This window comes from Esox lucius, chromosome 1 (genome assembly GCF_011004845.1).
Source record: "Esox lucius isolate fEsoLuc1 chromosome 1, fEsoLuc1.pri, whole genome shotgun sequence".
Classification (NCBI taxonomy): Eukaryota; Metazoa; Chordata; class Actinopteri; order Esociformes; family Esocidae; genus Esox; species Esox lucius.
The window spans coordinates 40,328,196-40,344,472 of NC_047569.1; the positions used below are offsets into that span (position 1 = coordinate 40,328,196).

At 42.5% G+C, this 16,277-nt stretch overlaps 1 protein-coding gene and 1 long non-coding RNA gene across 3 annotated transcripts; one reads left to right on the top strand and one right to left on the bottom strand.

Annotated features, from left to right (window-relative positions):
- Positions 1 to 2,627: 2,627 nt before the first annotated feature.
- Positions 2,628 to 5,547, top strand: LOC109615975. The gene is made up of 3 exons (XR_002197000.1): positions 2,628 to 2,701; positions 2,855 to 3,037; positions 5,471 to 5,547. It is a non-coding gene; the product is annotated as an uncharacterized LOC109615975 (long non-coding RNA).
- nek3 (NIMA related kinase 3) lies at positions 4,396 to 15,938 on the bottom strand. 2 transcript variants are annotated; one of them, XM_013135787.4, is made up of 14 exons: positions 15,837 to 15,938; positions 13,788 to 13,922; positions 13,556 to 13,649; positions 12,830 to 12,927; positions 12,583 to 12,666; positions 11,932 to 11,999; positions 11,726 to 11,812; positions 10,696 to 10,750; positions 10,047 to 10,247; positions 9,117 to 9,228; positions 7,894 to 8,028; positions 7,328 to 7,465; positions 6,080 to 6,206; positions 4,396 to 5,772 (listed from the first exon to the last, which is right to left on the bottom strand). In XM_013135787.4, exons 2-14 carry the CDS (start codon positions 13,902 to 13,904, stop codon positions 5,700 to 5,702), a joined length of 1,389 nt encoding a protein of 462 aa, XP_012991241.2. In that variant the 5' UTR covers positions 13,905 to 13,922; positions 15,837 to 15,938; the 3' UTR covers positions 4,396 to 5,699. The 2 variants fall into 2 exon arrangements, with proteins under 2 accessions (XP_012991241.2, XP_012991240.2); XM_013135786.4 differs by having other exon boundaries at positions 13,788 to 13,972; positions 15,837 to 15,917.
- Between the last annotated feature and the right edge of the window lie 339 nt (positions 15,939 to 16,277).

A 16,277-nucleotide genomic window follows, 5' to 3' on the forward strand; every position in this document is an offset into this window, starting at 1 on the left:
AGAGTACATTAAGACATTAAACTGTGTGAATGTCTATAATACCTGGAGAAATTGAGGTGTTCTAAAACTTCAGAACAGGAGTGTTAATCCCTTGTTAGAGGTTTTTATATACCATGATGAAGAATGGTCTTCTAAACAAGAAACCAGGCAAGCCTAGTTCAGCTGGCCCACAATAAAATAAAAAAATGGAGATTGCCCACTCGAAAATTGAACCCTTGTCGCCCACACAAAATACATTGTCATTACCCGGTACCCCACCAGCTGGGCATTAGTATAGCGTCTTCCCATTATATTATTTTCACTCATTAACGTCAAGCCAAGGTTGAATATTTTGTGAGACACCATTAACCAGCGTGAAACTAAGTAACGTTTCTTATTAAGTTTACCTCCACCACAGATAGTATCTATGAACTGTATGACTTTTGCCACTGGCCACTTTAAAAGCTTATTAGCAAGAAATATGTCGCTAGCAGGCATTATATTGTGTTAAAATGAGTAACGTTTCTTAAGTTTACCTCCATCTCAAATAACATCTATGAACTTTATGGCTTTTGCTACTGGCTGTTTAAACAGCTTATTAGCCAATCGTGAATGACATTGATACAATAACTACTGTAACAATATAGGCGACGATAACAGACTTTTTCGTCAAGTGAAAAGACAAGAGAATCGTGTAGCCAGCGAGGTTTTTGTCTATCCTGAACAAATCCTCTTTTGCCACTGGCCGTTTTAACAGCCAATAAGCCATTTGTGAATGACATAGATACAGTATCTATCAATATAGGTGACGGCCATTCGGTGGCTTCCTTAGCGTTATTTTAGTAGCAGGATATTATGCTGGCGGCACTCAGATTTTCATGATCACACTAAGACCAGAGAATCGTGTAGCCAGCGAAGGGTTTGACTATCCTGAACAAATTCCAATATCCACAAGAACCGCTTTATTTTAGGCTTCCTATTACGTAGCTACGAACCTGAACCTCAGGCATAATGCGTTATGCGTTATGACTGTTGCGGGAGTCTAACGCAGGACCTGTTGTTCCGGAGCCTGCATCTCTGACCACTACATTATTTAACAAGGGGTGGGTGGGCGGGTAGTCAGGCAGTCACTCAATCACTCAGACATTCGCTCTTCTTAACCGGCTCCGCTTACGCGGTCCAGCAAAAACAAGTGTCGGAGGGTGGGTTTGTCTCTCCAGACGATGTTGAGGTTCCATTTGAGCTTCTTTTGGTCAAATATATTAGATTACATTATATTTTGAACTTACAGGTGACATACAGGCCGATGATCCCTGCCATCAGGAGAAGGCACATGAGCCCCAGGCACACTGCAGCAACTAGAAAGCACCTCCTCCACAAGCCTTTATTGTAGGCACCAGAAATCCCTGAAAGGACAGTGGAACAACACCCTGCTCCTCAAGAGGTACGTTCATATACAAATGTTTCTGAAAACGACATTACGTTCAGTTTCGATATATGAGGACTGTATCAAAACCCAGACTCTCGGGGGCAGTTGTGCTCTTAGTTAAATAGAGCGACTGTCTCCTAGGGCCTTGTGCTCAGGAATGGTAACCCGTGACTTTCACTCTGATGGTTTCATGCTTAATTCCATCAAGAGTCTGGACTTGTTTTGTTGGGGAGAGGTGACACTTTTCTTCTGTTTTTGTAAAGTTAACCATCCTAACCTTAATCCTAAACTCAGTACTGTGATGTCTATCCTTAATCCTAAACTCAGTACTGTGATGTCTAACCTTAATCCTAAACTCAGTACTGTGATGTCTAACCTTAATCCTAAACTCAGTACTGTGATGTCTAACCTTAATCCTAAACTCAGTACTGTGATGTCTAACATTAACCTAACTTTAAACCTGAACTCAGTACTATGATGCCTAACCTTAACCTTACCTTAATCCTAACCTCAGTATTGTGATGATTAACCGTAATCCTAAACTCAGTACCGTGATGCCTAGGTTTTTGGGGGTTGTGGACACAGATCTCCAAACAATAATTGTAAAACCTGACAATTCAGTCCAAACAAGCTCTTTTTAGCCCGTCCCAACCAGGATTAATTATATTATAAACGGTTTAGGGAAAGTCCTTTTTCTAGTCGTAACAACTGAAATAGAAAAACAAATGTGTGTGTGTGTGTGTGTGCTCGCCTTACCTGAGATTTTAGGCTGTAGAGGGCTTGGAATCACTGCAACCTTAGTCTTGGTGTTTTCATAAATAGTCTCCCCCGTCCTCATGTCTAGTGAGTCCATGCTGGGACTTGTTAATGGTGAAAACTGACAGGGAACTATCATACAATATAAGGAAGGTAATAGTGGCAGGCAGAAAATGGAAATCAGTTGCAGGTTTTAAATTCATTTGTAACAGCCCTAAACCAATTCAAAGGGTTTGCGAGTGTTTCATTGGATTTCCATAGGTATTGGTTGTATATACAATCATTTCACATATACATGAAATCAGAGACTTATCCAAAGTGACTTACTATTTGTACAGTCAAAAAGATAAGCTAGGTTAATCGACCACACAACTTATTTGAGCATAGCAAATTCTCTATTGGTAAATTAACAGTATTAAAAGCGGACCCACAGTACCAGTCAAAAGGTTGGTCACACACCTCATTGGCTCACACTTTGCAATCACTCAACAACAGTGGGACTACGATTTGGTTTTCAACAGTGCAGTTAGCAGTAAGGTAAGAAATTGCATAATTCGAATCAGACTGGCTTTAGGACCACACGCTACTAGCAACTGTGATCTCTGGCTCATGTAAGTTTGGTCAGATCAAAGTCAGATCTGAGGATCGGCTTTCCATGCGTGCATACCGCTTTGCAAATTTTCATCCCAGGGTGTGTCCATGTAAGGACACTTCGGCCTGGGCTCACCACGCTACGCCTGTGTTGAAATCAAACCTACGCCCCTGACCCGACCTCAACCAAAGTGAGATCGTTTGGGATTATTTGGGCAGCAGAGTGAAGGAAAAGCAGCCGACAAAGGCTCAGCCTTCAAGACTGTTGAAGAGAAATTCCAGGTGAGTATCTCATGAAACGGGTTGATAGGTTTACGATTTGTATGGTCTTCTTTCCAGCAGTGATCTATGCCGATAACTAATTAATAAAGTAGTATGCTACTACTAAACTGTCTGGTTGTTCACATTTTATGTGAGGCACGGTGGTTGGGATATGAATGAATGGTCCAAAACAATAATCTGCATGAAATGGTTTCATGTGAGCTGTGGCTTCAGGGACAGATATGGAAATTATCTGTTAGTAAAAGAGAACTGACGATGCAACAATCAAGACCAAGCGAACGCCCTTAGTTGCTAGACAATGAAATAAAGCTATTTTTAAAACAAATAGAACAGGAGAGTGCATAAAAGGAAGTGTATTATAAAATATTTCCCCAACCTTTTAAAGACAGATCATGCATTGTCAACTATGAAACAACACAAACCACTCTGTCAGAAAAATCTATATTATTTACATCAATCCAGTCGCCATTTGATTTCCCAACTGCATTTAATTTGAAAGGGAAGACCATTTGTCTATTGGCAAACACAGGGTCCAACCAAAACTTTCCTTTTGCATTTGATTGAACCCAGGTCCTTGCAGATTAGAGCATCCTGCTCATTACCCACATATCCAAGCAACACAGCATACAGTTACAGTTTACAGTAGTTTGATAAATAACTCTGTAAAAATACTGTAAAAATTGCAGAGTTAATATAACTCTCCCTGAGAACAGTTAATGCCAATAAATTATTTTAATGTCATATTTAATGTTTTCAGAGTTGTTTTTAACTCTGTTAAAAGTTGTATTACTCTATTCAAATTCAACTCAAAATACTTTTGTCTACCATGAAAAATAGTAAAAGAAACATATTAGACACTGAATCCACACTAAAATCTGTCTTTAATAGCACTGCTTAGTGTTAAATCAAACATTCCCCAGAGTGACCCATCCTTTAGTAATGGACATAGTTGTGGTCAGTGACAGTCTATTGTAGTGGACATATTGTGGTCAGGGACACCCTGATGTTGTGGACATATTGGGGTCAGGGACATCCTAGTGGACATATTGTGGTCAGGGACACCCTGATGTTGTGGACATATTGTGGTCAGGGACATCCTGTTGTAGTGGACATATTGTGGTCAGGGACATCCTAGTGGACATTGTGGTCAGGGACATCCTGTTGTTGTGGACATTGTGGTCAGGGACATCCTGTTGTAGTGGACATATTGTGGTCAGGGACATCTTAGTGCACATATTGTGGTCAGAGACATCCTAGTGGACATAATTTATGTATAAAATGTAAAAAAAAAATCATAAACCCCATTTTGTAATAAAGACATCCCAAATAAAGGACACAAACAAAAACATATGACATCCTTGTGTATTTAACAAAAGTGGTTTATTTCACAAAAGGTCTGATTTCATACATGCCAAAATATGTGAACCCCTTGATCCAATAACTTGTGAAACCTTTCATTAGCAGCGATAACTTGGGGTAAATGTCTCCTATTGCCACTAATCAGACTCAGCTTTTTGACCAGTCCTCTTTACATAACTCAGCTTTTTGCCCAGTCCTCTTTACATAACTCAGCTTTTTGCCCAGTCCTCTTTACATAACTTAGCTTTTTGCCCAGTCCTCTTTACATAACTTAGCTTTTTGCCCAGTCCTCTTTACAGAACTCAGCTTTTTGCCCAGTCCTCTTTACAGAACTCAGCTTTTTGTTCAGTCCTCTTCACATAACTCAGCTTTTTGCCCAGTCCTCTTTACATAACTCAGCTTTTTGAGTGAGGTTTGAGGGGTGTCTGGCATGCACTGCCCACTTCAGGTCCTGACATAGCATCTTGATTGGATTAGGGTCTTATACTTGGCCAATCCAAAAAAAAAAATCTTCTTTCGCCTGAGCCATTCTTTGGTAGATTTGCATGAATGCTTTGGGTCATTGTTTTATTGGAAGACCTATTTTCATCCCAGCTTTAGGTCCTTGACTTTATGGCCTGAAGTTCTGTTCAAGAATCTCCTGGTTTACCTCAGAATTCATGGTTCCTTTGATGATGTGTAGTCGACCAGGTCCAGAGGAGGAAAAGCAGCCCCAGATCTTGACATGCCCACTACCATACCCAAGGGTTGGGATACAGTTCTTTTGGTCGTAGGCAGTGTTGTGTTTTTTGATTTTGAGTGTGAATATAAATGTAAATTTTTGGACTCATCTGTCCAAAGAATGATTTCCAGAAACCTTGAGGCAGGTCCAGACGTTCTCTGGCAAAGTTAAGACAGGCATTTTTTTTCACAGAGGCTTCTTCCTAGCAACCCTCCCATGAATGCCTTTTCGATGCAGTGTTCTGATTATTTTTGAACCATGCACAATAACCTGTGATGCAGCAAGGGAGCTGTGCCATTCTCCTGATGTTATGTTTGGGTTGGAATTTACCTGATTTATTATTTTTCTTGCAGCTCTTGGGGATATTTCGGAAGGGCGTCCATTTCTAGGCCAAGCTGCTGCCACATAAAAAAGACTGGTGCTGATTAAATAAAGACTTCACGGTGAACACTACACACATCAAATTGCAGAAGGGGTTCACATACTTTCAAGCAGCTTTGGATTTTACCAGGTAAGCACGAATGAGAACACATTTGCATTTCCAACAGGACATCCTTCCGCCCCAAGACTGTTGAAGGTAACCTAGGTAACCTGGTCCGTAGACATCTGCTCCAATTCCTTCATCCAATCACAGGGAGAATCCTCTTCGAAGTCCCTGGAGGATGTTAGAAATGTTAGAACTGTTCTATAAACAATGGAAGCACAAATGTATAATATCCACCTGTCTGTAAATAAGGCCAACAGACACTTGGCTTTAATTAATGCTAATAAACACTTTTCTGTGACTGAATGAATGGAAGAGCTCTAAGCAAGATTATCGATCTACTGCATTCAATGATCCGCCTGTGGTCCAAACAGCACCCGTTTCCCAACAGGTCGCGCTACATTTGACCAAGGCTGTGTATTGGGAATAGTTTGCCATTTGGGAGGTTGCATCTGTTTGGTCTTCTGGGAGGACTCACGTGTCCTCGTCATCAGAGCGCGGTTCCAGCCTGTCCTCGTCCACAGTCATGTCCTCCTCCACCTCCATCCGTCCGTCGGTACTGTCACCTCCCCTCGGAGACAGGGGACCCACCAGAGGATCCTCACCTGGGAGGAGGACACAGGGTTTGAGAGACACACAGTCCCCTTTGGAAGCTCAATCCAAATGGTTTTATGCTTTGGCTTTCGGTGTTACTGGAACCCTGGCATTCAGAACCCAATTGACCCTTGTAAATAAGAAAATAAACAGAGAAATGGCATTGACAAGATCACTGACACCCCAGACTCAGTATTTGGTGGCACATCCTTTGGCTGTAACTACTGCAGTCAAATGCTTCCTCTAACCTCTGTACGGGCAATTTGGCCCACTCTTTTGCACACCGCTCCTGTTCAAAAAGCTGTCATTTGTCCACCACAGGAGATAGTGGCAAGTGAAGGCGTGTTTTGGAAAATTGCAGCCAGGCTTTCCTTACGTCTCTCTCAGCACTGGGATCCAGGGTGTCCCATCAGACAACCGCCCTTCGCTGAGTCGAAAACCGGTGGCGGTCAGCTTGAATCTGTGTGGCAGTGTAATCAAGGTTCTTTCTCCACCATTAGAACAAAGTTTCGCTGGACCTCAAACCCCTTGCCAATAGGAACATCAGGGTTTCAGAAGTTGGCCTTAAAGCGTTCAGTGTCCACGCTTGGCCACAATCTTGTGTCTGACCTCCGCAGACAGTTCTCTGTCTATCTTTCTTTTATCCAAACTCATTTCGGTACAAAGAGACACAACACAGAAGAATGAGTCTTTTTCTCTGTTCAAACTGGCTGAATAGAGGATTGTCATATGGTAGGCTCCTGCAACTCACCTCAGGTGACCTCAATTCCAAAATGTCTAACTACTTTTAGAAGGTGCGATAATACTGCCTGGACAGTTTTAGGATTTATTTGTTGAATGAGTCAACATTCAGATCTGCTCAACTGCAAACCAAAATAAATCTTATGGTGATTTTGGAATTTCAACTATTTTCTAGAAGAATGATTAGAATTATGTGCAATGCCTTTGGTCATGACTGTAACTAATTCAACATAATATATACAACATTTATTTAAAAATAAATTAAGTCTATAATAAAATCCGGAGAAAATGAAATGTAGAATTAATTGTGGAAACATGAAGACAGATTTGCCGTTTACAGGGCCTTGGGAAAGTATTCCAGTATGTTGAAACTCAACAGTCGTGTTCCTACCATGCCTGTGTATGGAGTATGTCCTGAATGCAGTGCTGAGCTGGGCTTTCTGTAGAAGGCTGAGGAGTCTCTCTGGGGGACTCCTGTCCCACTGCCTCCTCCCCCTGGTCTTCCCTGGTGGGTCCTCGTCAGACACCTCTGTGGAATCAATGGATTTTTATTGATCCCTCTAACATCTATGAATCAACAGGGACGTCTGGAGCGATTTTCTAGGACTTGATGTGTTGATGCTTTGGTGAAACAAAATGTTTTGTGTCACAACAACCTGCTCTGCTTCGGCGTGCCTGTATATCTTGTGATGTTGGTTAGTACTGAGTTTCCCTTCTTGTTAACTCTATTATAGATAATATAGTGGCCAATATTGGTGGATCCGTTATTTCATCTTAAGGACCTTTATGACTTTAGACTAGAAGTCTCCTCCAGTTAATCTTTTGTCTCTGGCCGTCTAACGGGAGAAAATCTGTTCATGATGGTCTTGTGGCCTGGTCTTCTCAGCCCATTGACGATGTTATGCACTATTTCCTCCACCCTGGCCAGTTTGCCAGTGTACCTTTTGCCATATGTACCTGGGTGTGTGGGTGCCAGGCTCCCAGAGGTGAGGAGATCAGCATTGGCTAACACCTGTAGAGCTGTGTTTGAAGGCCCGGGGACCCACTGCTTTCTCCTGCTGTCCTCACACAGGGCCTCGCGGGACACAAGACCTTCATGGGGGAATAGGGGGACATGACGGATTACATTAATAACATTTAGCAGATTTTTATTCTGTCATCCAGAACGCTAGTGCCTGGGTTTCACTGGAGGGGATTAAAACATTTCATCACGCTATGATACGTTATAGGAGTTGGCACCAGCATGGAGGGAAAAGTATTTTAAAATAGTAATAATTTATTACTGTTAGTATTGGTGTGTGTATCACTTTTGTTGGTCAACACTGACATTCACAGCAGCTTTAATCCCAATCAACCATTCCAAGCAGGGCTGCCAAACTTATATACCATATTTGAATTATATTCAAAACCAAGGGGGAACAATTACATTCAAATGCTAAAAATGATTTTGAAGTGTAAAAACATCTGTCAAATTGTGCTCCACAGTAGTGTGACAAGTTACTCAGTGGGCGAACAAATGAATAAAATTTCCCTCATGTGTGAGTGACGATTTTAACCCCAAAACAACAGCTAAGATGCTGTTTCATAAATATTGCCTCTGAATTGTTTAGTTTAGCTTTGTTTCTGGAATATTTAGTCAATGTGCCAACTAGCCCTGGACACAGTCCTGTAACAGCAGCTACTTCGGGTGAAAATGATATTGCCAAAGAAACTGGATGAAAACTCTAATTGTATGGCCTTATTCGTTGGCCCCATTGAAGGCTTTAGATACAGCTGTGTTGTTGGGCTTAGCTGTGGATACAATTACACATGAGGCCACAGTGTTTCGGCAGCTGACATTAACATTGCGTCACGTAACATTGCCCTCTACTGGACACAATGGGCACCACACTGAACATAGACAAAAATACATTTTCACACATAAATTATAGATATTTAAATATCATTCACAATAATTGAATGAATATTCTAATGTTGTTTTAGAAGCATCTTGACAGCCCTAGCACCTAGGTGTTATATTTCAGAACATAAAGGGTTACCGCCCGACATTCGAAGAAAACGTGATACATCCACCTACTCACATCCTTCTCATGGTCATGTTACCTTCGCACCTTCACACTCATTTTTAAACAAGACACACTCCATTTCATCCGATAACCAAACAAGTAACGTCTCCTTACCGGGATCTTCCATGGTAGAGGCTGTCATGAGGGTCTTCTGGCCCAGCATCGAGGCTACCTTCTCCCCCTCCTCTATCCTCCATCTCCCTGTTCTCCTTTCCTCTTGCAGCTCCTACACATCAGAGCAGGATAGCAACGTGGTGGTGTGTGAGTCACAATACAGACATAAACACAGTTATGGGATCACATTAAACTCTAATCCAATCCTTGTCATCTACCCCCAGTTCTGACACTAACCATAACTCCATAGTCAACCCTTCGAACACTAATCCCAATTATACGCTTTAAGCCAAACCCCTACTCCAGAACCCTAATCCTAACCAACCCTACTCCAGAACCCTAACCCTACTCCAGAACCCTAACCCTACTCCAGAACCCTAACCCTATTCCAGAAGTAGCCTTTCTCCTTGCAGAAACTGGCAACAAATCTTATTACACAGGTGACTGACCTAGTCATCATAACACGTTCTGGTTGGCCAGGTGACTGTGATCCTGTCATCATAACGCTACCTGGTTGGCCACGTGACTGTGATCCTGTCATCATAACGCTACCTGGTTGGCCAGGTGACTGTGATCCTGTCATCATAACGCTACCTGGTTGGCCACGTGACTGTGATCCTGTCATCATAACGCTACCTGGTTGGCCAGGTGACTGTGATCCTGTCATCATAACGCTACCTGGTTGGCCACGTGACTGTGATCCTGTCATCATAACGCTACCTGGTTGGCCAGGTGACTGTGACCCTGTCATCATAACGCTACCTGGTTGGCCAGGTGACTGTGACCCTGTCATCATAACGCTACCTGGTTGGCCAGGTGACTGTGACCCTGTCATCATAACGCTACCTGGTTGGCCAGGTGACTGTGACCCTGTCATCATAACGCTACCTGGTTGGCCAGGTGACTGTGACCCTGTCATCATAACGCTACCTGGTTGGCCAGGTGACTTTGCAGTAGCCTGGCTACGCGGTGGGATGTCAGAATAGTGTGGATGGATGGGCGGTCCCTGGGGTTGGTCTTGAACATCTGTTTGATGAGGTATTGCAACTCGTAGGGCAGGTGTGGGGGTAGGGGGGGGTATGAACCCCGACACACCTTCATTATCAGAGACTTCCAACTAGGAGCCTGGAACTGAAACAGAGAGGAAGAGAGTGGGAGGGGAGTTAGTGGAAAAGTATGAAGGAACAGGGAAGCAGAAAGCAAGGAGGTGGGGTCAGAAGAGTGGGGGAGGGGAGGACAGAGAGACGGACACAGGGAGGTGGGGTCGGGAGAGAGGGGGAGGGGAGGACAGAGAGACGGACACAGGGAGGTGGGGTCGGAAGAGAGCGGGAGGACAGAGAGACGGACACAGGGAGGTGGGGTCGGAAGAGAGGGGGAGGACAGAGAGACGGACACAGGGAGGTGGGGTCAGAAGAGAGGGGGAGGACAGAGAGACGGACACAGGGAGGTGGGGTCAGAAGAGACAGACACAGGGAGGTGGGGGCAGAGAGACAGACACAGGGAGGTGGGGGCAGAGAGACAGACACAGGGAGGTGGGGTCAGAGGAGAGGGGGAGGTGGGGTCAGAACAGAGCGTGTACCGGATGCTGGAGGGTACAGAGCTCATAAAGGACACAGCCAAGGGACCACACATCACTGGAAAAGATAAAAGATATATTATCACACACAGAAGAGAGAACACACACTGTAGAGTCATTTATACCAAAGCGTTTGTTTAGGCCAGAGGTACACAACACTGGTCCTGAAGAGACAGAGGACTTAGATTGAAGCTAGCTGGAAGCCCAGTTGTTTAGAATTACATCCGTCACTGAACGGATCCATAGCTTAAGTTGCCATCTCCTGCTCTAGCCTAAATAATAACTTTTTTTGTCCATACATTTGGGATGACACATATACAGTATCTCACAAAAGTGAGTACACCCCTAAGTGAAAATGTCAAAATGTGGTCCCAATTAGCCATTTTCCATCCCCGGTGTCATGTGACTCGTTAGTGTTACAAGGTCTCAGGTGTGAATGGGAAGCAGGTGTGTTCAGTTTGGTGTTATCGCTCTCACACTCCCTCATACTGGTCACTGGTAGTTCAACATGGCACCTCACGGTAAAGAACTTTCTGAGGATCTGAAAAAAGGAATTGTTGCTCTACATAAAGATGGCCTAGGCTATAAGAAGATTGCCAAGACCCTGAAACTGAGCTGCAGCACGGTGGCTAAGACCATACAGCGGTTTAACAGGACAGGTTCCACTCAGAACAGGCCTCGCCATGGTCAACCAAAGAATATGAGTGCACGTGCTCAGCGTCAAATCCAGAGGTAGAATGCAAGAGGGTTAAGGCAGTGCTGGAAAATAATGGTGGCCACACAAAATATTGACACTTTGGGCCCAATATGTACGTTTTCACTTAGGGATGTACTCACTTTTGTTGCCAGCAGTTTGGACATTAATGGCTGTGTGTTGTGTTATTTTGAGGGGACAGCAAATTTACACTGTTATACAAGCTGTACACTCACTACTTTACATTATAGCAAAGTGTCATTTCTTCAGCGTTGTCACATGAACAGATATAATCAAATATTTACAAAAATGTGAGAGGTTAAACTAACAGAACTCTACCTCTTGTTGTTGTATGGCTGGTTATCCCAGATCTCTGGAGAAACGTAGTAAGGCGTTCCAACATATGTATGAGCATAGACCTTCGCGCTGGCATAGAAATGATCCGAAAATTAGTTTCCTGTATAAGCACACCCAATGGACATCAACATCTACAGCCCCATAAAGGAACAAAAGATACTTCTTTTTATTCTCTTTATTCTCAATACCTATTCAGAACACACGCAGAACCAAAGTCCCCAAGCTTGACTGTTCCTTTGTCAGACAGGAAGATGTTCTAGGAGTGGGAGATAAAGGAAGCGATGAACAGAAAGGTACAGTACTTCACATCCCTTCCATTATTCATGCCAGTTACTCTGTCCCTGACTTAAATTAGAGAGATACTAAATCTATTTTTAAAATACTGTTATTAAACAACATCACGTTTTATTATTATTATTATTTAGCCACTTTTACCAAACTAAATAAACAGATTTTTTTTTTGGTGGATGTCAAAATAAAGCTGTAGCCAGCCACCGGACGTTAAAACGACACGAGTCCAACACAGATGGTAAAGCCAGGATCCTGCATTTACCTGTAACTAAGTGATCAACCCGGCGGTTCTATTGTCAAATCTCAGGGAGGGGATGGAGAAATGGACCTGCATTCCTTTCAAAACACAGCACTTCGAACGCAAAGCCTGACCTTTCAAGATGTAATCTTATCTATGACTTATTAAGGGCAATCAATGGGCATACAATACATTAATCAATAGTCCAAAAGTCCAAAAATGTGAAATTCTACTAAATATTCCAGCTTTAGAGGACATAAGTCGCCAACCGGAAATGTAGCCATTTAAAACCTTAAATTTGTGAGCGTACCTTGGACTTCAGATCCCTGTGTAAGACCCGTTTGTCGTGAATGTGCTTTGTACCAGAACACATCTGGGCAAACCACTTGAGAACCTGACAACAAAGAGACAGCCAGAACGGTGTGTGAGATGGGACACGGGCCTCACAAAGTGATTCCCAAACAACGCGGTCAGTTACTGGTCTAGTATTTTAGATCGACCAATGGCTGAATTGGGTTATTAATAGATTAATTTGTGCATTAAAGAATATGCCACACTGTGTCCTGTGGGAAATGCTTGTTCTTCTGCTGCAGGATTCTCTGGAGCAGGTCTCCTCCAACACAGAACTCCATCACTATGTAAAGATGACCATCACCTGAAGGAGACAACGCAAAAGCAACACTTTGTTTACCATTTGAATGTCCCCATTTTTTAACAGGTAAATGAGAGTTTATTTACAGGGGAAACAATAAGGATGAATGAGCCAGCTGGATGCTGGGTACGGCCATCCGCAGTCACTCCTACTACTACAATAAGTGTTGTGGGATATTTCAGGACAGCAAAGTCTAGACAGCTGTTAAATGTCCCATTGGAGTAGCCCACAAGGGCAATATCCCAAATCAAAGCTGTAGGATCTCCTTAGACCAGAGGAGATGACTGCCTCCTAACAGGGCAGTCACCAGGAATTCTGGGCCACCTGAAAAGATGTATGCCTGGTATACACTCTTAATTATAGACGATGGTGATATTATTATGATCAGCCCCGTGAATCATACCCACCTTTCCCGCATTAGCTATAGTCCTGCCTTCTACTAGGCCTCTAAAATAACTTACAGCAGCATCCAGGAACTAGAAAAGAGCTAATTTGCTTATCTCCAGTGACAAGCTACCAGTGGGAAACGTGCCATGTTGTTGGCCTGTATAGCATTTACTTCGTAACACTGGACAAATATCACACTATCAAAACAATCATTTAATTCAAGAAAATCGTCAGTGAAAAGGACCTTCGAAAGAGGCCTTGAAGGACACGATGTTGGGGTGCTTCATCCTGGACAACAGGACCGCCTCTCTTCTGGCATTCTCCATTTTTGACTGAGTCTGAAATAGGGAGATATTATTTAGCTGTGGTCCAGGATGTTGCATGACCTGAATGTTCTTAAAGAAACCATGAAGAAGGCTCAGCCACGTGTAGACAAAGACACAACGACATTACATTCTCTGGTGATTGTAACCTACCTTTGGGAGGCGGATCTCTTTCATTACATAAGTCTCCTGGTTGGATCTAGATTGGACCAGCAACGCCCGACCGAAGGAGCCTTCACCAACCACATTATGGACTGTGTACCCATCCATGGTCACACTGGCAGTGGTCTGTAATAAGATTACCAGCATTATCTGTTGTGGTGGGCAGATTCAAGACACTGTAATAGAAAATTACAAACTTAAGTGAGAGACTTTCTAGCAATCTCAATAATATGTTATGGCGCCTGCTTTGAACTTTAAAATACACAAAAAGCATGTAACTAAAAATAAGAAAACTGAATGTATCTACACTGAACAAAATTATAAAGGCAACACTTTTGTTTTTGCCCCCATTTATCATGAGCTGAACTCAAAGATCTAAGACTTTCTCTATGTACACAAAAGGCCTATTTCTCTCAAATATTGTTCATAAATCTGTCTAAATCTGGTTTAGTGAGCACTTCTCCTTTGCCGAGATAATCCATCCACCTCACAGGTGTAGCATATCCAGATGCTGATTAGACAGCATGATTATTGCACAGGTGTGCCTTAGGCTGGCCACAATAAAAGAGAAGCTGCACACAACTGAAATAAACTACCAGAAGATTTTAGACGTGCCCCAAACTTATACATTTTTAAATCCTGATTCAATGTATTTTTATATTTCTCATTTTTCTTTTTATTCTATTTATAATTTTCTTTGTTTTACCAATCGTTTAATAATTTTTCTGTAATGCAAGTTCTGGTGCTATCAATAGAATAACCTCTGTGTAAATTTAACAATCTGCTGATGACGGATAATGCAAGTTCTTGTGCTGCTGTTTAGACATGGATGTAGGGTTTGATTTCACAAAAGGACTGGCGAGTTTATCCAAGCGCTGGTGTGAGAGAATTGAGATACCGGGGTGGTTAATTAAACAGTTCTGGGAACTGTAATTAATTGAGTATACCCCTCACATTTTTGTAAATATTTGATTATATCTGTTCATGTGACAACACTGAAGAATGACACTTTGCTACAATGTAAAGTAGTGAGTGTACAGCTTGCAGTGTAAAGTTGCTGTCCCCTCAAAATAACTCAACACACAGCCATTAATGTCTAAAACCGCTGGAAACAAAAGTGAGTACATCCCTAAGTGAAAATGTCCAAATTGGGTCCAATGTGTTAGTGTTACAAGGTCTCAGGTGTGAATGGGGAGCAGGTGTGTTAAATTTGGTGTCATTGCCCTCATGCTCCCTCATACTGGTCACTGGAAGTTCAATATTTTGTTGCCAGCAGTTTAGACATGAATGGCTGTGTGTTGTGTTATTTTGAGGAGACAGCAAATGTACACTGTTATACAAGCTGTACACTCACTACTTTACATTGTAGTAAAGTGTCATTTCTTCAGTGTTGATATTTACGTTCAATTATCAGTTATAAACATGTCTTTATGATGTTCCTGCCTTGATAAAATTGTCTCTGCGAATGCACATAGATGATCGGAGAACTGAGCTGGAGGACCTGGTATGAAGCATGTGATCATGTTGTAGTAATCCGCCGTCAAACGTTCGAGACCATACGAGTCACTAGAAAAAAGGACTCGTAAGTCCCGAGTCACTAAAAAGATTCGTTCAAAACGAACGAATCGTTCGCGAACTGCACATCACTAGCCATTTCACACCCGCATGTCGGGCCAAGGGGCTTGAGTGGAGGTTGGTTTCTAAGCATGCACTAGGCGGTTGATGCACCCCGCGGGTTTGTTCTTAATCACTTCAATGCATTCTATATCCACGTTAGTATTCGCGCAAGTTCGCGTGTAGTGTGTTTTACCCTTCAGATGTTTATTATTTCATTCAACAGGTAACGGCTAGGGAGCTTAAGTGGTAACTTTCCCTTTACTTGACATCTATCTGTTCTACTGGTTCTTACAGAAAAAATCGCATCTTTAGTCGAGGGGTCATGTAAAATCACTTTAGCCTTGGTTTTACTGTAGTTCACTCAAGGAAAAATGTCAGTGCCGACGCATCGTAGATATTTAGCGAAAAATTAAATGTACATACTTTTGCTTGTTATTTAACTGGGGTTGTGACCACACGCGTTTGCTCTTTGTCCAACACTGCTTCCGTATTATTCTATGACGTGTGGAAGGCGTGGTCTGCACGTTCAAAACAACTCGAACATTTTTAAAGAACAACGTCAGCGTTATTCCGGTCAGAGCTCTCTGACCCCCCCTTTGTAGTTGCATGTGGGTTTAATCGACTGGTTAAGTTATTTGTTTGTAGTTAGAGATAGTTTCCACCACGTTTGAAGTTGTCTTGAATCCACTGGCATTGGAATTGGTAATGGAATAAATACAATTTTGTCTGTTTAATGCAATTTGATCATTATATCAAGGTTAACTACTCTAAATCCAGCATTTTGTCATGAAACACAATTTTATGAGTGGACCTTTCTACATTCAGGGTCATAAGTAAGTAATAGGGCATGATGGGATGTGATAT

Coding starts and splice junctions, on each gene's coding strand:
- nek3 (XM_013135786.4), bottom strand. CDS start 13,943: ATGCTGGTAATCTTATTACAGACCACTGCCAGTGTGACCATGGATGGG. Junction 12,928..13,555: donor CTTCAAGGCCTCTTTCGAAG/GTCCTTTTCACT, acceptor TGTCTCCTTCAG/GTGATGGTCATCTTTACATA. Junction 12,000..12,582: donor ACAGGGATCTGAAGTCCAAG/GTACGCTCACAA, acceptor TCCCACTCCTAG/AACATCTTCCTGTCTGACAA.